Genomic DNA, 23100 nt, shown 5'->3' on the forward strand with positions numbered 1-23100 from the left:
AGGAAGCAATACCATGATTTTTATAGCTTGATAGCTTCGTTTTTCTTTTTATCTGATATTTTATTCATTTTCATTTTACCCTTTTTAAAATGTGTGGCAGACAAATTCATTTTGCCTTTTTTGGAACTTGTGGCTGCCAAATTTGTTTTGAATAAATCCCTGGTAACAAGTTGAGCAGATGAGTTTAATGCTTTTCGTCTAAGCTTATCTGAGGTTTTGATCTCAGGAGTTGGGAGTAAATCCGAGAAACTGGAAGAATTCAGTAAGTCAGATGGTTCTGGTGTAGGCTCTCTCTCGGTATTTTCAGGCCAGTGTGAGCATGATGGTTTTAGTTTCATATGTAGATTATTAACTTATGGATTGTTAGCTGATAATTAGCAGGTGTCTTATTTGCTCTAAGAATTCTCCTTGATTTTTCAAAATCGAGAGTGGTAGAACGTCGGAGTCTGACCATTCGTAGTCATCTGTTAGAGGATTATCCTCCTCTGCTTCTGCTCTCTCCTGCGGTTTTTCTGTCAATAGACTAGGTGCAAAGGCCGCCTCTTCAATAATATCCGGGTTGAACGGGTATATCCCTGTTACTCGGAATCCTGACATTAAATTTTGTGGTGATATTGCTTTTGACCAAATTTTACTAAGGATGTATCCAAATCTTCCTTTCGTAATTTTTCGGTCCGGTTCACGCATCCAGTAATTTAAAACCTCCTCATCCCAAAACTGTTCATATGAGCGAAAAACGGATTTATCAAGGGTCGTTGCAATTCATGTATAGTATTACTTGGAAGACTTAACAAGGATATTTCACCAGCATCAGCAACCTCAACAATACCGGCATCTAAATGGGAGGCAGCTCCATCAAACACCAGCAAACAACGCCCAGGTGCTTTAAACTTAGAAAAAGAAAGACAAGAAAAATGTTTTACCCATTTGATAAAAATTGCAGTTGTCATGCTTCCTTTAGCTGTCATTTCTATGACGGATCCTGGATGCATAGAATCAATCCATTCAGGTTTTTGGTGAACTCCCTTAGATTAGCTTGGCTTAGGGCATTTCCATACGCAACCACCGTCACATTTTCAGCATGCTCTGGTGCAATTAGATGCACCCTTTTAACCCCTTTCCTTGTGAGGACTTTTTGCTAGTGATGTAGCGTCACACGGCACCCTTTTTCGTCCATTTTATAAATGCATTGTGTACGATTATTTAAAGAAAAATCTACCAAAGTTTTTGAAAATAATCTGTTACGATATGTCTGTTTAATTTTAGTGCTCTTGCAGGATTTAAAGCGTGTGCTTTTCTTTGATCAACTTCTGGATGTCTTTGATAAAATAAATGCATCCATTTTCTTTCAGCCATCCTCGTAGTTTGAGAAAATCCGTGGTTGTTCTTCGGCAAAAAAAAAACACGCTTCTTCGAAGAACCCTTTGAGTGAGTGGCATTCCAAGTTCTGTCCGGCGAGGGATTTCGTATTCTCTCGATGCTTGCAGTACGGGCATGCCATCTTGAATGGTTTATAACGCTTGCTGTAGGCTTACTTCAGTCCACAAACTCGTAATCCAGGCATTCCTGAAAAAAACACATTACAATTTGGCAACTTTTTTTAAAAAACACTGTGATCCCAATAAGGCCACTTTTCGATAATTTGTAAAAAACGTATTCTAAAGGTAATGACATAAAAACAAAATGTAAAAAAATTGTAGAACATGTTATTAATCCATGACAAAAATTATACAACATACCCAGAATCATTACATATCGGAAAAAATATATGTTCCAAATAAGGCTATTATGCCTAACAAGGCCAATTAGTTTTCCATATGGCCTTAATAGGAACATCATTATAAATTAATAAACACATGTCTAAAGTATAAACTCAGTAAAATATTTATTCTGTACTTACTCAAAAGGTTCCTAGAAAAAAATAATAATCGTTGCTTGCATACATGAGGAACTTTGCTTTTATTATTAGTTTGCATTATAGTTCTTGTTCTGTTCAATTGATGGCTCTGCTACGAGGCAATTTGCCAGCACGATTTGGAGATTTGGGAAAACCGTCGGGTATGTGCCCTATTTCCCGAATCGACACTTTCATTATATGAAATCATCAATCACAATCGAAACTTTTCAATGCACGATCAGCTACCACCGGCAAGGGGTAGGGAAGGGTCTGGGAAAGGGATTTAAAGCATAGGAAGGAAGAACAACCACGTGTTGATGGGATAAAGGATAACGCGGAAGTGTTGCATGATAGTTTTCTTTTGAAATATTATTGTAAGTTGTAAATAAATGTTTCAGTATTGGACAATAGAGGGCACTGGCCTTATTTAGGACAGGTACCTTACACTATCGGACAAAATTAAAGCAACTTTTAAAATATTTGCATATATTGTTTATATTGAATTCCCTTCGAAAATTGTTTTAGAAAAATTTGTTTTTTTTGCCAGGCAAGAATTTTTTTGTTTTTTGTACCTACAGATTTTATTGTGCTTTAAAGTCGAGATAAAAAAAAGATCATAAGAACAACCGCAACAAAATTAGTATGAGAGACTGTGCAGTTGTAAGGTTTTTATTTCAAATATGCCGCGTGGTGTGCATTATTTGCTGGACCTAAAAGAAAAAATTGCTGATGCCTATTTATCTGGGAAAAAGCAAGTATGGATATCAACTACATTTGGAGTTTGAAAAGAAAAATTACCGAATCATAGGTATATAGGGTTACGACCTTTAAGCGTGGTGGTGAACCAAGAAAAACCACGAAAAGCTAGACAGGCGCATTAAACGACTTAGTATAAATGAACCAGGAATGTCTTCGACTTAAATTTGAGCCGCAGTTGGAAACGTAAACGTGGTCCTAGGAATCAGGAGCGTATTGGACAGGTTCGAATATGCTAATAGATTGGATAACATAATGCTGCCTTATGGCGGAATGAAAAGTGTCCTTAAAATTCACATTGCAACATAATAACGACCCAAAATAGCGCTAAAATTGTAAAAGACAAAAGAGTGGTTTAGTAAGCAAAAAATTAAAATTTTAAAGTAGCCACCGCAATTGCCAGACCTAATCCTAAAAAAAAATATATGGGAAATAGTGAAAAAGCATTTTCGTCGATCACAAATGCTGGCCATTTGTTTGAAGAAGTCCGTTTATCGTGGAATTCCATAGGTGAAGACGTACGAGTAATAAAAAATCTGGTAGCTTCAATGCCAAAAAGATGCGATGAAGTCATTAGGAACAATGGGTACTGGATAAAATATGGATTTTTGTAGTTCTGTTTACAGTTTAATTTGAAAAAATTATTAAGTTGATCAAATTTTGTCGTGATGAAAATTTTTTATTTTAGTTATTTTAATAATATAAATAGGATTTTATTAGAAATTTAAAGTAAATATTATATTTTACCGGTGTTTCAATTAAACTTTTACCTGTGTTTACCAATTAATTCAAAACATATTAACCATAACATGCTTCTTCAACTTAATGATTTAAAAAGTTGCTCTAATTTTGCTCGATACTGTACGTATACAGAATATTTCATGCAAATCAATCAACTGATAGATCGTCTTAAAATGAGCCACTACCTTCACCTATAAAAAAAACTCTATTTCTAGAAAATGATTCTCTTTAATTTAACAATAGATCCTTTATTTTGTATCAGAGAGACGAATTAAGAATAATGCGAAAGAGAATTTATTGTCATTTATACTTATCCTTACAACAACGGATACTGAGTCACATACTTTTATCTTTATTAACTTTCAAAACATCATTCCTGAGCAGTGATGTTTGATCATTTCAATTTCGGCAGCTTGTTCATCTATTTTTTGCTCCACAACTCTTGCCATAACAATTTTTGCAGATTCTAAACCATATTATTTTAGAATTTTCAAATTTAAAAATCATCTTCATTTTTCAATGAGTTCATTTTCACATCGTAATTTCTGATTCTCGATTGCCCATTTTCTTAACTGTTTTATTTTGAAACTGACGATGACTTAAGACAGCTTACAATCTTCAAACTAAAAACGACTTTAACAAACGCTTCATTTTTTACAGAAATGGTTGTCATTGGGAAGAACTTGATATTAAAAAACGTGATGTTACTGAAACCAGCAATGTGACGGGTCTGTTGAAGAGTTTGAGAAACCAATGTAAAAATTTTTGAGAACTTACTGGAAGAAAGGATTAAGTATCTCATCGCATTATTAAGTCGAATTATCTAGTTGCTCATCTGTCTAATTATTGCTGCAATCATAATTAGAATACAAAATCTAAAACCGATGATGAAGCAAAAACTCTTGAATACAAAAGATACTCATCAGTGCTGATAAAAAAAAGACAATTTTAGTAGAACAGACTCATCCTAAAGAGGCAAAAAAGGGTTTAACCAAATAGTGGGTTATCCCTAAATCGGTCACCACCTTCATTAACCAAAAGACTCAGTTCTTTTTTGACTAGTGGATGATTTTCTTGAATACTCTCCTTAGCAACATTTAGATATTAGATGGTATTAATTTATGATTTTAATAGTGAACCATTTATTTTGCAATAAATCTAATTTTACTTAAAGAATTAAAACAAAAAATACTGCAAAAAATATTTTATTGTCATTTATACTTATCCTTAAATAACTGATACTGGCTAACAGTCACGTGCTTTTCATCTTTAGTAACTTTCAAAAGCTTTTCCTCCTGGGCAGTGATGATGGCGTTCAATTTCTCTAATTCTTTATTGTGTTGATCTTTCAACATTTCAATTTCGTCGGCTTGTTCTTGGATTCTTTGCTCCACGGTTGAGAACTCTTGCCAGGCCGATTTTTGCACGTCCTAAAACATATCATCTCACAATTTCAATTCTTAAAATTAAAAGTTGATCACCTTCAGTTGGTTTCTTAAGGAGTCCATCTTTACCGCCATTTCTGATCCTATTTTTTTAACTGCTCTGTTTTCTAACTGTCGCTGGTTTAATGCTCTCAGCAGCGTTTCTTGTTCGGCAACCATATCTTTGGCAAAGCACATTGCTTTATGCAGCTGTTTCCTGCAAGCACTCCTCGACAACTGAACTTCATTTAGAGAATGTTCTAAATCTAAGTATTTTGATTCTGCTTTCCTAAAAAAAATAATCGTTTCCTTCATTCTTTAATGTTAACGACATTCTTCTACTTACTTCACTTCTTTTTCTGCTTTTTGCACCTTTTCTTCAAGATGCTCCCTCGATTTCTTTAGATTGCCAATGGTCGTATTCAGCTCTGCAATTTCCTTAGTTAATTGATCGATTGTCTGTCTCATTTTTACCTTTTCATTTTCATATTGCTGTTTCAGTTCTTCATACCACCTAAACAAAAAAAACAATTCCTGTGTAATTGTGAAAGTAAAAGTTCCCAGTCATCGAGGCGAGACAATAAAGAATACAATATCATCTTTTCGGACCTACTTTTTACATTCATTGACGCTAGCGGTATGCACTGATATAGGAATGTAGTTTTGTCTTTCATTCTTGAAATCATCTTGGGAATCTACTAGAGATTTTATTTTTTCTTTTAGAGATACATTTTCAGTTCTTAGCGAGATGTATTCGTCGTGGACCACTTGGTAGTCTCGTTTCATTTGATCAACTAAAAAATAGAATTTTTAAACATATTTTTGATTACAAGAAAAAATTTTTTAAGAACTTGGTCCGCTGATACAGACTATATTACAACGTTTAAAGTAATCGATTTGGGCGATTTGAGAAACTCGTGGAATGAAAACCCCCAATTTGTATATAAACATATTTTTATCGAAAACCTTAGAACAGGAGTAACTTTGTATCGATTATATCATCAAGAACTAGTTGGAGACTAACAATAGATGATAGATGAAGATTTGGTGAATTAGGTGATTTTCAACAATCAAGCACCTAAATTCAAAAACTGAAATGAAATTCAATTTGTTATAGTTGAAATAAATCACCAAGAAACAACAACTTGACTAACCAGAGTATTCTTTGAAGAAGTCATGTTAGTGATATCAGCAATTAGCATAGAGGCTAAAGGACGAAAAGACTAAGCTAATCAAACTAACACTACTTAGTTTATATAAATTTCTATAGGAATATTTTTCTTAGCAGGATGTAAAGTAGTTACTTAGTATTTAGGTATTGTTGTGAACTACTTATAAACTTTGAAAAAGGAAAATGGTAAGCTTAAAAACTGATAACTTTAAGATACTAAGAATGCTCATTAATAGTTGACTAGATCGATTAACGATATTGGAACGACCTATCATAACTTTCGGTCGGAATCAGATCTACACTGAGGGTATAAAGGAAATCGTCTGACTATAAGTCCAACCATAAGATAATCTTAAGAGAGCGGATATTCGGATTAAGGAAAATGTTTATTTACTGAAGAAATCAGCTGGTGAAATACGTGAGTTTCTTTCATGAGGTTCCCGTCAATAGGAATTCTATTGAGGAGGAAACAAAAATATATGAAAACATTTATATTAATTTACAGGAACTCTCTGAGTTTAATAATGTCCATTTTTGGGATAAAGCTTAATTGGAAATTAAGGTTTTTTAAGAGTCTTAAGAGGAGCTAAAGGAATAGTTGATTTTTTTTTATCAAGAAGATTTAAAAGCAGATGTCGTCGCTTAATGATGCTTTACTTTTTACATCTCTGACAATTTATATGAAGTTTAGGAAGAAAACTTTGCTTAGCAACCATAAGTAGAGTCTTTTGGATGATTTCAGTTGGAGAACTGCTTAGAGAGGCAAATGATTAAGCATTTCTGTTGGTAAAACTTCTATATTTGTTGATCATGAACCAACCGAAGAATTTAGCTAGGGGCTTAAGGGATTTAACCTTCCAAGAGGTTTCAGTGAAAATGAAATTATATGTATTTAATAATGACAAAAGATAAAATTTATTAATCAATCGGAAATTGATTATATTCATAAAAAGCTGAATATTCTTAAGACATTAAGTTTCGTCCTCGAGAATAAGATCCAAAAGCAGGTGTCTATGGTTAGCTTTAGCAAAGAAGAAGCTAGCAAATAAAAATGAAACAAGCAAACTAAGCATGTGATTGAATAGGTATGAGTTAAGAGAAAGAGACGTAAGATGATAATTAATCACTCTTTTGACACCTTACTAGCAATTAAATTTAGAATTACAAATCTGTTAGAACTTAAGACTAGTCCTATTAAAGCTGATGATCTTGACATGAGAGAATTGACATTATTTCATTGAAAGATTATTATTGGTAAGTATCTTTCTGAAAAATTTAAAATATGACAGCAAATCAATTATAACAGCATATGTAGATGATGATGCCTTAGAATATTTATATAATAGCCCTTGACCCTTGACCATCAAAAAATCTTTTGACAAAGTTCGATGATATTCTTGAAAAGTTGGATAAACAAGATGATTTTTTAAGGTAGTAGCTGACCAGTAGAAAATTTAGTGTTTATTCATTTTTGATAATCTAGAAAAAGTTTCTTTTGAAAAACACCCAGAAGATCAACTGAGAAAGGTAGAAAAACTAGAGCTGAGGTCATTTGTGTGGAGTGCTTAGTTACCCTACATTTAGGGTTTGATCTTCAAAGCAAACTGGCGCTACTACGAAGTCCTTTAAACTCTTTACAAAGAATTGAGTTCTTCAATAACTTCACGTCCAAAAACCTTCTTACGTTGGGATGAGTTCGGTTCTTTAACCCAATAACTCTCTGCAGATAAATATTTATTTAATTTTAATGAATGAAGACTTTACCGGACGACATGGCTTGTGTTTCGGTGAATACCTCGCACTCAAATTAGAGTTCAATCAATAAATCATCAACCAATGATGATCAGGCAAAGTAATTTATTTGGCACTGGTTGACCATAAATCAAATGCGACTATCAAAAATGAAATAAGAAAAGATAGAAAAAACAAAGGCTACAAAGGTTTTAAAAATGTAATCAGATAAGAAAAATTAAACAAAATAAAGATTAAACACAAGTAGTATAATTAGTGTGGAGGGAGAATATAAATAAGTGCGATTAACTAATTTAAAAAAAACATACCAGAACAGAAATGGAAGTGCTAAGAAACTACAATCTGCTAGAACAAAAACATACCTTTATGCTCGTAAACTTTTAAAATTTCCTCAATTTTATCCTGTTTTATCGCACATTTTTTAATCAAAGCATCATTATGTTCTTTAACCGTTTTCAGTTCGGTTTTTAGATTTTCCAACTGAAGCCCTAACTTGGCACTGCAATTTTCATCTTCAGTAAGTTTTTTATACAGGCTCTCGTTTTCCTCGAGAATCTCTTTGGTTTTTCCAGACAACTTGGCGAATTCCAGCTCGTAGGTTTGAATGATTTCATCTTTTTCATTTAAAGCATCTTCATAAGCATCTGTTAATAAATTCATATGCAAAGTTTATTAATGTAAACTTACGTGTTTAGTTACCTAGTAATGGTCCTAAGGTATGGCTGTTTACGTTGCCCCAAGATACGGGAGTATGACGATGACTCTCATGTTCAGATGATAAAATGTTTATGATTTCGTCATCTCTGAGTTGCGATTTAGAAGTTTTACTTTGAGATTGGAGATAAGAGTACTTTTCTATAGTTATATTGTGCGATCGTAGTTTTTCTTGATAGCGTTCTAATTGAGCGTTTAACCTAAAATAAATTGTTTACAATAATAAAATTTGTGAATTATGGAGTCGTTACCTAAAAACCACAGTTTTAAGCATTTCAAGGTCCTCGAGGACTTCCTGATTCTTCTTTCGTAGGCTGTCATTGTTCTGTGTTAGTTGCCCAATTTGATCTCTCAGCTGTTCACATTTTTTGCAAACTTTGCACAATTCCAATTGGGCGTAGATTTCTTCGTAGTTTTTTTGAAGTTCACTAAAATGACACCTGTAAAATAAATTATTGTTGAGTTATGAGATGAATTGTAGTAGGAGGGGGGCGCCTTGTTAGGTAGAGAGACCAGGGCTGTCATTTTGTTTGAAATTTTGCATAAGTACTTAGGAAATTAAATTGAGGTAACTTGGAAGTACTTCATGAAGAATTTAAAATGCAATAGCAATCGAATTATAACATCTTATGTTGAGGATGATGTTATGTTAAAAGTTTGTGTTCTCTTAAAGAATTGTTTTATTGTATCTTGTTAATTGGTGGAAAAGTTGTTTTTGTTCAAGAACGTCTTAATCTGCAGAGATGAAGAGTTATTCGCTTAGAGAATCAAACTCATCCAAATACCAAGGAGGTGTTTAGCATATAAGACTTCGAAAAGCTGCTAAAGCAATAGTTTTCAAAAAATGGCTTGTTTTTTTTAATTTTCCAAAAATATGATCGATTTCTGTCCAAAAACATCTTTTAATGGTTAAAGGAGGGTAATGTTGACTAAATATAAATGTTGACTTCTTGTAAATAACAATAACCTGATAACCGCAATTAGTCCCCAAATTTAATTAATATAATTTGTCAGTGTTATATTATTGCGTGTGATTATAACCGAAAAAACACAAAGATACTCACGGTAAAACAAAAAGGGTTGTCCAATGTTGTGTAGGAGAAAATACCTCTTTAAATATTAGAGGAAAATTCCTATGTACTGGATTCTGTTCGATATTACCCGAAAACATCGCTAAGGACTAGATTTTCTTGTATACATTTTTATAACTAGTAAAATTATGACATATAAACCTAAACTCATTCATTCTCTAAACAACACGTGACGATGCTAAAAGACTTATTTTTTGTTTATGAATGAGTAGTCAGAAATACTTACAAAACAGAAACTTTTGCCATAATATAGTTTTTTCTGATTGCAACTAATGGTGTAGATAGTTGCCTAAATTTACCATTGGTCAAACGAGAATCCCCATTTTCAAATACCTTGTAAAGTCCAGTTCAGAGATCTATTAGAATCTTTGATGTGTCGCAGATGCCGCACTAACTACTCCGTGCGCCTATATCATATTTATTGTCGCATGATATACATGTTTAAATGGCAACATTTTATATTGTTTATCTATGAAATCATTTTAAATATACGTAAAACCCCATGTTTTATACTATTTTTTATTTTTCTTTCGAAAATGTCAATTTTTAAAAAGAAAATAATATCAAAAAATTGACCGCGGTTTAAATTCCAAGCATCTTACAAAATATTTTAAACACTTCCAGCACTCACAGACTTGTCACCTCTTTTTAGCCTATTAAACAAAGATAAAACACCTGCGTTCTGGCGATTCCTATTTTAGGCTGTGCAAGTGATTGTGTATCTCTCTCTATCCCACTGATTTTGAGAATTACAGGGCCGTACCCAAATAAATTTGTAGGCTGTTTTTGTATTTGTGATTTGTTTTGGTATTATACCTAAAGACCTTAAAATGTTTCGACCCTGAGAAAATAGGCAGGAAAATTTGGCAAATGAAGAGGAAAGTGTTTGTGCGGGCAGTGATTTAGACTTACATAGTTTTGATAGTTCATTTTCTAGTGTTGAGGAAGCAAGAGAAGTAGAAGCTACAGAGGAAAATCAAGCAGTTTTAAAACGTAATTGTTTAAGTACAGACGCCAAACAAATTTATCTAAATATCTATAACAATCTAAGGAATGATCCTCAGTTCACAAATGATTGTAGTGCTTTGCAAAAAACAGTGTTTTTAACAGGCATTCCCTATAGTACAATATGCCTGTAAAAAAAGGATTAAAGGCAGAATAAAAAGGAAAGATGCAGGACAATCAAAGGGACTTGACACGGATATTGCCAAATTGCTAAGAAAAGATGTGTATATACAAAATGTATATTCTAAATACAAAAACAATGAGGTTCCGAGATAAAACTTGGATTTAAGCTTAAGATGGTTGACAAAAGAGCTGCTGTAATGAAATTGTCAGGTGGTGTAGTATAAAATTTTGTTTTTTACAGCTTACTGCCCCTATTTGTCCTTCAGCGATACAATAAAGTATATATAATTTAATGCTTTAGTATCTATATGCTGATGTGCGAGATGAAGTTGGAATCCATGGCGGCAACAGAGAAACTGTTTCCTTCCTTAATGGAAGAAACTGCTAAAGAACAATAGCAAAAAAACAGAATTTAGAAAATTGTATTCACTTTTTGGGCCAGATTCAAAAGAGTGGTTAAATTTAAAAAAGTATTTAGTATCATTACTGTAGTTTTAGGATCCAGTATACTTAAAATGTAGTGTTTTGTATAAGATTTTTAGTTTTTAGTATAAGCATTTATTTTTGTTAATTTTTATCTAATCTCTCTAATATGCATAATAACTAAATACGAGACAAATGAATAAATATTACGTTCAAGATGTAAAGTGTCTTTTTTTATAAGTAAAACTTGTGTCTTTTATATGCATAAAATATAGACAGCTAGATGATTTTTAATGTAAAAGTTTAGTTTAAAAAATATACTTTCACTTTTCTGAGTACATAATTACTTTTTATCAAAAGAAGTACTAAATATAGAGATGGGGGGATTTCATAAGTATATTATTATAATAATTTATCATAATATGTATTACTTAAAAAATAATAATAAAGGACATTGAATATGGCAGCCAAAATCCCCATTAATAATCACCACCAAGTAAAAATAAATCTCAATACCCAAAAAAAGGAAATAAATAAAATTTGAAGACAAACCAAAACATTTTACACTTTTTTGTCAAAAAGTAATCTCTTCATTCTTCATCTCTCGTTATAAACACCCCACTGATGGCGCTAAAAACTAAACTTATTAAATTAAATTGACGAAAAAATAAAGAAAAACACAAAGTCACGGTCTCACAACATGTCAGAACACACTGTCAGAACACACAGAAGCCATCAACACACTTCACAGTACATAAATAAACAAGTTTGTTTGTTGTTAAATTATGTGTCAATTTATGTGTTTGTTAAACAGTGTTTATTTATGTACTGTGAAGTGTGTTGATGGCTTCTAAAGGCCTGATGATGCTCTAACTAGAGCGAAACACGTGTATCCCGTTTAATTACATGTTGTGAGACCGTGACTTTGTGTTTATCTTTGTTTTTTCGTCAATTTTGTATGTTGGTCTCTTAGAGAATAATGGATGAGATTTTTGGATTATTAAATTAAAGTTTTTGGTTAAACTCATTTTACGTACTTGTGCAACTTTTTACGCTTGAGTGGCTGTGACTGAGGTCAGGCGTTTAACAAAATAGTACGTGGGCGCATGTAGTCAAATTTTACGAATCAAATGTATAAAACCTTAAAAAATGCTTAAAACATTTATTTATTTAATGAAATGATTAAATACTGCTTAGAATATTACTTTATGATTCTTTCCACATAAAATTTTGCGATTTAAACATGCATGTCATGTGACAATACAAGCAACACCGGCAGACGGACTATTCGCGGCACATCAAAGATTCTAATAGATCTCTGAACTAAACTATAAAAGGCAGTATTTTATTTAAACGTTTGGTGTGGAATTACGTATGTACACCGGAATAATTGGATTGGACCTTACTTCTTTGATGGAAATATAAGTCAGAATAGTTTTTTGCAAATGATTAACACATTTTTTTAATAATTTGGCTTATATGCAATTTGTTAAAAGAGATACTTCATATTTTCAACCAGATGCGCAGAATGAGCATTCTACAGTTATTGTGAGCGAATAGCTAAATCAGCAGTTTCTCAAGTGCTGTATTGGGCTTATAATAATGCACTGTTACTTGGGGCAGTACCTAGGCTAGTAAGTATATGCAACTAATTTGAAAGCTAACCTTGACAGTTTGAAAAATAGGATTAGGGAAGCCATTTGGGTTAGCCATTAAAAGGGTTCAACTATATGTGGAGGTCTGACAGCAAGAGTAACTTGTAGGTTTAATAATAACAATTTACGAATGTTTTTCTTCAATATTTATTTAAACAAAACCAAAAATTGTATTATATAAGGAGAAAAAATGTTCAAAACCTTTCTCTGGAGTTGTTTTGGATTCTGATTGTATTTTTTACTGAAAAATTAATTTGTACGTCATATGATTTTTTTATAGCGTAATATATTTATTAATTTGCATTCTGTTTTAAATATTTTTGTATACATTTGTTTCAACTTTATTTGTGCAGTTGTTCAGTGGTTATGGCTAGAAAAACCTGTTATTAATTATGTATAATAATAAAGTGAAATAAGGTTAATTGCCTGAAAAAATATTTTGATATTTATTGGATATAATTACCAAAGATGCTTAAAAATTAATAACAAACAATGTCAATCCTCTGGAAAAAGTATTTCATCAGTTATTGGAAAAATCTTTTAAATACGTGTGCACAAATGAAGAAGAACGAATTAAATGCCTGGAAAAATTGTAAATTTTGGATAAAGTGTTAAATATGCAGAAAAACTATGTTAACTATCTTGGAAAAAATATTTAAAAAAACTAAAAAAACAGTATAATTTGAATAAAATAAAAAATAATTTTCACGATAATATCTGAAGCAATAAACAAACCATGTATTATAACATTTAGAAAAAAAGACTTCTTTGCTTTCTTTTAACTGTTTTGAAAGCATAAGTTGAAATTATGTGTGTCGTCTTTGTACTATAGAAAATGAATTTATACTACCTCACTGAAATACTTGAAAACTACCTTAAATCAACCTAATCAACTGCTTGAAGGAATAGTTAAGAAAACTCACCTTATTGCTTCATTTTCCTTAACAAACTCATCATTAGCATTATGCAAACTTGCAATCTTTTCCTTAAGCTTTATGATTTTTTTTACCGAAAGCTCCTCTAGCTCATTAAATTTACTATTTATATCCTCATTAGTTTTCGTTAGTCTTTCAATTTCCCTCATAAGAGATTTCCTACAAACTTTCCCACCAGAACTGTCTTTCTCCGGAATCTCTATAATCACTTCACTTACTCTAGGTATAGAAACGTTATCAGCACTAACATGCTTATGCCTATGTTTTGCAGCACTAAAATTAGCCGAGTAAGTTTTTTTAATTTTCTGAGGCCCACATGGTTTATCCCTTTCCGGTCTATGTATTGGCACTTCCGGGTATTTCTTACGCGGTTTTACAACAGGCAAATCACTGGTTAACATATTATTCAGACCATTTGTAAACAGTCTCTTTGTTTATCCTTGTTGTGCTTGTTATTGACTAAACAAACTTATGGAAAAGTAGGTCTAAAATGTCAAAATAGCCCCATTAGTATCACTTTTAGTAGCGGAAGACATCGTGAAAACTGAATTTGCCACATTCTATGTCATGTATACAAACAAATTAGTTACTGCGGTAACATGAATTTAAGCGGGGGTTTTGAAGATAAGGTCTAAGGGATTGAACATAAAAAGGGCATGTACAGTATGTAGGTTTATTTTATTAATATTATACCTATTTTTTAATCTGCTATAAAAAATAGTAGAGAATTACAAGATATAGACTAATTAACAATAATGATTATTACTTACTTATTTATTGTTTCATTAAACAAATTAATTACAATATTTATATAACTTAGCATATTATTTTGTTGGTTGTACAAGGGGCCGTATAGAATTGCAGCAGAAAGAAATCTTAATGCCGTGGGGCTAGAGGGGAAAAACAAGCTAATAGATAAGCCAAGAAAGGCCTCTATGACAATATCACTTCCTGGAAATCAAGAAATGATTTTTTATATTTAATTTTTAAAAACCGGAATAGACATAGAAACGTAGTTATTATTTAAAGTATTAAATAATTTGGGCAAATTATAGGAGAATAATTTTTTTAAAGTTATAAGTCGCAATTTTTCATAAAGATAACAAGCCGTTTTCTGTTTTATAATTTTAGAACCTAAACAATACAAACGAAGTTTGTGCCGATTGTTCATATTTAGAAGATACGATGTAATTCTAGTTTTTCTATTAAGGTCATAGATAAGTCTGATGCATTAATTTTGCACTTTTTGTATTCTGTATTGATTAAAACTATTAAGGCATGAGAGGTAAACACTATTACAATGGTTGAAATGGCTTAGTAGCTTAGTACTAAAGATTCACATGAAATTTTGCTAGTACAGAGTGGTAGAAAGGTTTTGTAACCGTAAACAAGTTTTAAAGTGGAGTAGGCCAATCGAAGTTTTAATGTAATATGATCCGTAAATCTTAATTTACAGTTCATGACTGGGCCTAAGCACTTACAGGAGTCAGAGGTAGGTAAGCATCATTGAAGGTGTTATTCTTAACCCACAGGAAATGCCAGCGTTCCTAACGCAAGAAGTAACCTATCTACTGCCTAAAGACCAGAACAACACACAAGATCCGTCTAAGTACCGACCGGTAACGTGCCTACCTACTTTGTATAAAATTATCACTTCATGTTTAACACAGCGCATTTATCAACACTGTGAGGAAAACAACATCATAGCCGCACAACAAAAAGGATGCGCTAAAGGTTCTATGGGCTGTAAAGAACAACTTATTATCGACTCTGTCATCAACAACCAGGCATATCACAACAAGAAAAATATTTTTACTGCCTACGTCGACTATAAGAAAGCCTTCGACTCAGTACCACACGAATGGCTTATAAATATTTTAAAAGTGTATAAAGTTGATGGTAATACTTTGTCTTTTCGAGAGAGCGCTATGACAAGTTGGAGAACAACGATCCAGCTCGAAGTTCGGGGTAAAAGCGCAGTAGGTACAAACAACATTCCAATTCGATCTTCCAAGGGGACTCACTGAGCCCATTATGGTTCTGCCTTGCTATGAACCCTCTTTCGAACCGTCTTAACTCTGCCAATTATGGGTTTAGCATCCGAGATAATAACACCGAGATTGCAAAGTTAAATCACTTACTGTATATGGATGATTTAAAAATAATGGCTGCAACTAGGAACCAGCTAAACCAAATGCTGCATATAGTAGAAGAGTTCTCCAACGACATCGGCATGCAATTTGGACTAGATAAATGCCGTACTCTCAATATAATCCGAGGAAAAATTCAGCCAGGAGAATATCAAATGCAGAATTTCCAGACCATCGAGGCCATGGGCGAACACGAAATTTACAAATACTTGGGGACAAAACAATCACAAACGATTGAACAACAAACAATGAAATGGGAACTGACTAACGAGTTTGTGAAAAGGGTAAGACAAGTTTTGAGAACCAATCTCAACAGCAAAAATATGTTAGAGGCACTTAACTCCTATGCATGTTCAGCTCTTAGTTATTCTTTTGGGGTAATTAATTGGAGTAGAACAGACATAGAAAGGCTACAAAGAAAAGTGAGGACCCTAGAAGTGAGGACCTGCATCGCGCAATAAATCAAAAAGACGATTCCACTCCTCTACAACTTAAGAGCGAGGAAGCGCGCAGCTACCATCATACGGACCAGGAAAAACTCCGCATCTGGATGGAGAAGCCCCTTCATGGGCGGCATCCTAATGAGATCAGCCAAAATCATATCGACACTGCTTCGTCGAACTATTGGTTGGTATCAGGCAAGATGTTTCCAGAAACCGAGGGCTTTCTTCTCGCCATCCAAGATCAGGTTATACCAACAAGAAATTAACTCAAGCACATCGTCAGAGATCCGTCTGTACAGAACGACAAATGCCGGTATGGATGCCAAACATCAGAGACAATCCAACACATAACAGGAGAATGTCACGCCTTTGCAGCGACAGAATACAAAGAACGACACGACTCAGTTGGGAAAATTTGACATCAAGAGCTGGCAATGAAGTTGGAACTTATTACAACAGAGAAGGTTCCGTATTATAAATATACTCCAGAATCCGTAGTGGAAAATGACCGATATAAGTTATATTGGGACCGCAGTGTACTTACCGATCAACATGTTAGGCATAATAGACCAGATCTTATTTTAATAGATAAAATTTCCAGGAAAACAACTCTAATTGGCGTAGCCATACCGAACAACAATAATCTGCAAGAGAAACACACTAAGAAAATCGCCAAATACAGAGATCTAGAAATTCAAATCGGAAGGCAATGGAGAATGGATAATGTTCAGACCATCCCAATTGTTATATCGACAACGGGTGTAATACCAAAGAGTCTACTGAAATACCTTAAACAACTAGGAACTGGCGAACATCTATATAAGCACATGTAAAAGGCAGTACTACTGGCAACTGCTCACAGCACCCGAAAATTCCTAGGAGATAACTCTACATTTCAGATCACTTAAGGGCACCGAAAAGGCCCCCCACAGACCACAGAGCTTAATCCTTTTGATATCGGAGGTATCTGGGATAAGTAAATGATCCCCCCTCCCCCTTAGAGGAAGTGCGAGCCTTAACTGGCTGTAAATAATAATAATAATAAAGGCTCTCTTAAGAAAGGGTGAAACATCACACATTTCCTTGCCGTATGTGAAGCAGACAACTCAACACCTCTTAAACTACAGGAGCTTGAGCTACCCATACGCCATCGCACCGAGCAAGAAAAAATGCAAGCTTGGATGGGAAAACTACTACATGGAAGGCATGTTCACGAGGCTCAACATCAGTATGTACACATATAATAACAGACTACTGGTTGACTTCGGGACAGCTTTTTCCTGAAACTGAAAGGTTTCTTGTGGCTATGTTCCGTGGTGACCCGACGAACAAAGTGACAGATGTAGATATGGATGTGAGACAACGGAGTCTATTCAGCATGTCACCGGTGGATGTCAAACTTTTGCACCAACGGAATATAAAGAACGACATGATCTAGTTGCAAACATACTGCACCAAGAGCTCTCAGAAAAACTAAACCTCTTATCGACAGCCAAGGTACCATATTATAACTATAAGCCGGAACCAGTTCTTGAAAATGACCAACACAAATTGTATTGGGATCGCACTGTACTCACAGACCAACGAGTAAGTAACAATAGGCCTGACCTAATCCTAATCGATAAAATTTCTAGCAAGACAACCCTTATTGATGTAGCCATTCCCAATAATAACAACCTAAGTGCAAAACATAATGAAAAGATTGTTAAGTACAGGATCTAGAATACCAGATACGAAGACAATGGGGAATGAGAGAAGTGCGGACAGTTCCAAATATTGTGTCAACAACAGGAGTAATACCAAAGAGCCTGAAAACATGAAACTGCTCAACCTTAAGAAAAGCATCTATAAGCTGATGCAGAAGTCGACGCTATTATCCACATCAAGAATCGTCAGAAAGTTCATTGGAAACGCAGATAACATCAAATAGTTTAAACAAAAACATCATGTACTTTTAGTCTAAGTTTATTTTTGTAAATGAAGTTAAAAAAACAGAGTCCGATAATATGGAAAGGACTCCACCAGAGCTTCATCCTTCTGATATCTGGGATAAGTGAACGATCCCCCCTTCCCCAGGGGGAAGTGCGATTGCCGTTTGGCATGAAATCTGATAATAACAATAAAACACTTTCCTTAAGACTAAGATTACGGCCAAAAATAAGCTGTCGACCATCGAACTGGTATTGTTCCATACCAATTACTCTGTTTCTATACAGCTTTGGAATATTAAAATGGACTCAGATAGAAATCAAAGCAACAGATAGGAAGATAAGAAAGCACCTGACCATCCATGGTATCTACGCCCAAGATTAATGTAGACATACTCTATGTCGTAGGAATGTCCCTAGAAATTTTGTATAAAATTTTTTTTTGACGTTCAGTTTCTGGGCATGTAAAGTATGTTGTTTGTGCACCCTAAAGAAGAAAAAATCGTTTTTAAGAAACTGCTTATTTGCGACTAGAGGCATTTTTGATATTATGAGTCTTCATATATCTGGCTTTTGATTCACATTATGTTTTTTTTTTTAAAGTTCCGGGAAACGTAATTTTGCTATTTGATAGAGCAAGAATAGTGGCTTTGCACCAGGAACATTCGTCATATCATGCAATTTCAAATCGTCTGGGTATTCCTAGAAGTTCGGTAGTTCGTATCGTAAATTCATACGAAGAAACTGGAAACGTTGATCGAAAATGTGGAGCTGGTCGCCCGAGAGTAACAATTGAAGAATGGATCGCTATGTAACAAATTTGGTCCGTCGAAATCGTTCAGTTTCACTTACAACGTTACGTGGCCATTTTTTTAGGAAGTACCGAAGACTAATATCAGCTACCACTAAAGAAGGAGGCTTCATACTGCCAATTTAAGATCTAGAAGAGTTTTACGTGTTCCTAGACTATTGTTTGGACACCTAGCTGCACGACTTCATTGGGCACAGGAACTTTTACGCCAGTGGCATAACCTGCTTTTTTCAAACGAAACGAGACTTGTTTTAGTAAGTGAAAGTCGCCGTCATCGAGTGTGGAGGACATCTGGAAAGAAAGAAAGACTGGCTGTTCCCCGAGAAATCGTTCCATACCAAGGATGTTCTGGGGTAGTATATATTGCCGCACACCTCTTATTGCGATTTATGGGAATATGAATGGCAACATGTATGCAGAAAATATTATAAGAGATATAATTCATCCATTTCGTAATGGAATAGACGACAATTTAATATTTAGGGTTGACAATGCCAAGACCCATCGCACCAGAAGGGTACAAGAGGCTTTAGAAAAAGGAAGTATTACGAGATTAGAGTGGCCGGCCAACTCTCCTAATATGAATTCGATCGAACATGTATGGGATTATATTCAAAGAAAGATTCATAATAGGGAACATCCACCTTTGACCTTTCAGGAGGTAATAATTGCAGCTCAAGAGGAATGGAACAAAATCTCAAAAAATCATTAAGAACCTTATTGTTTCTATGCATAAGCGTATTCTTGTGGCAGAGAAGGGGAAGACATACTGATTATTAACACGTTACTACCTTTTTGTGTAAAAATTATAAAAAAATATGTAAAAATAAAATGTTATTGATTTTGTGTATCCTATTTGTTGTCATTTTTTTCGTCCTGTGTATAAAATTATTAGAACACCAAAATGTACCTCCCTTTATTCATAATTAAACAAATAAAAAAGGGTACTAATGTTGTAAAAAACACTGGACCATTTCTAAAAAATGGCGGTCCAAGAATTTTGGGCAACGTGTGTATTATTTCGGAATGGCTTACAGGCAAAAAGCGAAGAATGTTTTATGAACAATCTCCAATTGCCACATCAAGAACTAAAAATATATTCGAAACAAATGAAGTGAAAAGGATCAAGGCTGAATGGAGAGGAAAGATTATGCATGGATAGATTCTAAAGGAATCAGAAAAAGAACCTGTTAATAAACTAAATACCTTGATGTGTCTCAAATATGGAGAACTGACAATGCAGACGGAGGCACTTAGCATTTCATGTCAAGATCAAGCGATTGCAATCAATTAACTACCTCAAGACAAAAATCCTGAAAATTAGCTTAGGCCAAAAATGTAGTCTGTATCGGACAGAATGTGTTCATGAATTCACCTTGCCAAGAACGAATATCTTGAATGTCACAACGCAGTTGCCGCCTACTCCACTGAAATATGGTATGACCATCCGACCATGTAATGATGATAAGATACCAATAAGATTACACTCATATGAAACCAGAATATACATACTAATCGATCTATGAAGGCCATAAAACCAAATTTTTTGCTATAAGACAAATTGAAAAAACTATGCTTGATTTTAAATGTTTTTTTCATCCCATCTGATTATAACATTATAGCGAAAGAGGCAGACAAGGAGCTGAAATACAAGAAACTAGGGATAAAAAGAACCTGGGGTATGAAGATAAGAGTTATCCCAGTAGTTACTGGAGCAACAGGGCTCATTCTACAGTGCACATACTCAAGTATAAAAGAAATTATAAATTTATTTAATTTCATATTATCTTCATATTAAAAAAGTACAAAATTGGTCAACTTACAATTTACACAAAAAGAAAAAATCTAAATACTAGTTAGTTACCAAAATAGAAAAAAATTTGTCTAAATTTTGCAGTTATTATAGTCTTAATCGTATATTTACTTAAGTGATATACCAGACCGTTGTTGTCGATCTAGCTTATAGATGAAAATTAGTATAGGACTCCTTCAAGCAACCATACTTTGACATTTACAATTTTAAATTTATATGAATGGTCTATGTTATACTGATTCAACGAATGAAATTGTTTGTTTTGCTGACGACTCCACTCTTAATTATAAAAGCAACACGCATGGACCGACTTAAAAGAAAAGATATAATCAGACTTTGCCCGAGTATTTCAATGGTTTGACACCTTCAATTCAATTAACACGGACAAGATATTGGATATGCCATTTTGCTGCCACCGAGACTCTTTTTCTGATCTTTTAATATTAAATATGGGTCATTCTCATTAAAACCAAAATATTAAGTTTGATGTTAATATTTTGCTACAAGGTAGACTCAGATGACTCCTAGATGTTTTAATTATTTGGCATGCATAATTTTTGACATGTCATAATTATTGAGCTAGCTCTTAAGTCGCCAATATTTTTAAAATACAATATTTATATTTTGAGGTTTAACGACGGAGTGGAGGTCCAATATAAGGGACTAAAGATTGATTTTAACGGTGAAGTGAATCTACTATTGGAGCAATGTCAATTTTTTACTGTAGCTAAATGCTAGGTATCTCCTAAATCATAGTTCTGAGATATGCGATATGAGATATCTTCACTTTCGGATAAAATAGCTTTTGTTTTACCATTATGAGATAAATTTACGTAAAATGCCTAATATGTATCAATTAATGCTAGTGGTTTCATTTTAAGCAGGGCAATTAGATCCTGATATTTGGCATCCGAAATTAAAATTGGAACTTTATAGCTTAGGTACCAAACGAAATATTTTTCACATAATTATTGTTTTTTGTGTATATATATTGTAATAAATAATTATTGACATTGTTCTATGGCATTCTTATAAGTATATTTAAGTTTTTTTAGTAACTACTCAAAGAAATATTTTTTTCAGGAAAAAAGTTTATTCAATTTTTGGAAAACCTGATCTCATATTAAACTAATTCTCCATTCAAATATTTATTTTTTTTTTAAATATTCAGAATGAATATAGTGGTAAATAACTATAAGTTATTCTTTCTTTTAATTAATAATTTTTGGAATTATTTTTTTTAGAATAATTCTTATTAAACTTATTAAAAGAAAATAGAAAAAGATAGACGAACTTTTAAAATCACTAATTATATAAATATTTTACTGTACAGGGAGGCAAGCTTTTGTCTAATTAACCGAAAGTTAAAAAGTGTTTAATTTTATCTCAGAAGTTTTTTTAATATTTTCTCAAGTAAGAAGTGATTTTAAACATTAATCGATCCAGAATCAACAAAAGAATTATTTTTTTTGTATACTAATATTACAAAATATATGCATTCTGATATAGTTTTTGATAAAGAAATTGCTTTCCATAATCAGTGCGGGAAAAGTCATTCTCGTACTCATTTCGCTTTGTTACGCCATCTAAATATTGTACTTCAGGGCATAAATTAAAGTCACTTAATATGAAAAGGTAAAACATTCAATTAATTAATGTATCCCATTTTCACTTTATGTCGGTGACGTATTTGTTTTGAAATTTATAAAATATGTATCTCAGCAGTAATTTTTTCTTTCAACTCTCTGTTATAGATATTGGAGTCATTTGGCTACCTACAAAGACTTTGAAATAACTTCACGCTATTTATAATCTAATTTTCATTTTAATCTTTCAGCGTACGATGTCAAACATTTGGAACCTTTTATTGCCAGTATCAATGGTAGTGAATACAATCGACAAAGACTGCCAGTACTACCAGCAGTTGGACAGGGGACACAACTATTACATTTTCAATAAGGAATACCCTCAGAACTACAGTGCGGGTAGTAGCTGCCAGTGGATAGCAAAAAGTCCAAAAGGTTCCAAGATATTTTTATCCTGTGATGATGTTACCATGCCAAAGGTAACTTAGGTTATAAATTTCAATAATTTAGTTTAAATTTTGTAATTCTAGTCGTCAAAATGCATTCAGGACCGCATAGATATCACCTTCAGCGGCAGCACGAACCTGAGCGAGTCACATAAGTATTGTGGCGAAGGATCGTTCTCTCTGATTACAGAAGAAAACATGTTGAGCTTAAGTAAAAAAGCATTTTTAAAATATAA

General features: G+C 33.3%; 2 protein-coding genes across 3 annotated transcripts in view; one reads left to right on the forward strand and one right to left on the reverse strand.

Moving 5' to 3' along the window:
• LOC126734868 (venom serine protease-like) overlaps positions 1-23100 on the forward strand; it is a 152800-nt gene that overhangs the window by 125962 nt on the left and 3738 nt on the right. For both annotated transcript variants that reach the window (XM_050438687.1, XM_050438686.1), the window contains exons 2-3: positions 22670-22897; positions 22949-23075. In XM_050438687.1, the coding sequence (XP_050294644.1) occupies positions 22676-22897; positions 22949-23075 (349 nt within the window). In that variant the 5' untranslated portion in view covers positions 22670-22675. The remainder of the gene's footprint in view (positions 1-22669; positions 22898-22948; positions 23076-23100) is intronic.
• On the reverse strand, positions 4584-14247 carry LOC126734865 (protein Cep89 homolog). The gene is made up of 8 exons (XM_050438678.1): positions 13676-14247; positions 8707-8895; positions 8441-8655; positions 8104-8385; positions 5432-5612; positions 5165-5332; positions 4876-5107; positions 4584-4824 (listed from the first exon to the last, which is right to left on the reverse strand). The coding sequence occupies exons 1-8, from the start codon at positions 14086-14088 to the stop codon at positions 4606-4608; spliced, it is 1899 nt and encodes a 632-aa protein (XP_050294635.1). The 5' UTR covers positions 14089-14247; the 3' UTR covers positions 4584-4605.

The sequence above is a fragment of the Anthonomus grandis genome, chromosome 4 (assembly GCF_022605725.1).
Source record: "Anthonomus grandis grandis chromosome 4, icAntGran1.3, whole genome shotgun sequence".
Lineage (NCBI taxonomy): Eukaryota > Metazoa > Arthropoda > Insecta > Coleoptera > Curculionidae > Anthonomus > Anthonomus grandis.

Bases quoted from the DNA above. Each gene is read 5' to 3' on its own strand.
- LOC126734865 (XM_050438678.1), bottom strand. From the start codon at position 14,088: ATGTTAACCAGTGATTTGCCTGTTGTAAAACCGCGTAAGAAATACCCG. The intron at 8,656-8,706 runs GTAACGACTCCA...AATTTATTTTAG, and splicing joins CTTAAAACTGTGGTTTTTAG to GTTAAACGCTCAATTAGAAC. The intron at 4,825-4,875 runs GTGATCAACTTT...GATATGTTTTAG, and splicing joins CCTTAAGAAACCAACTGAAG to GACGTGCAAAAATCGGCCTG.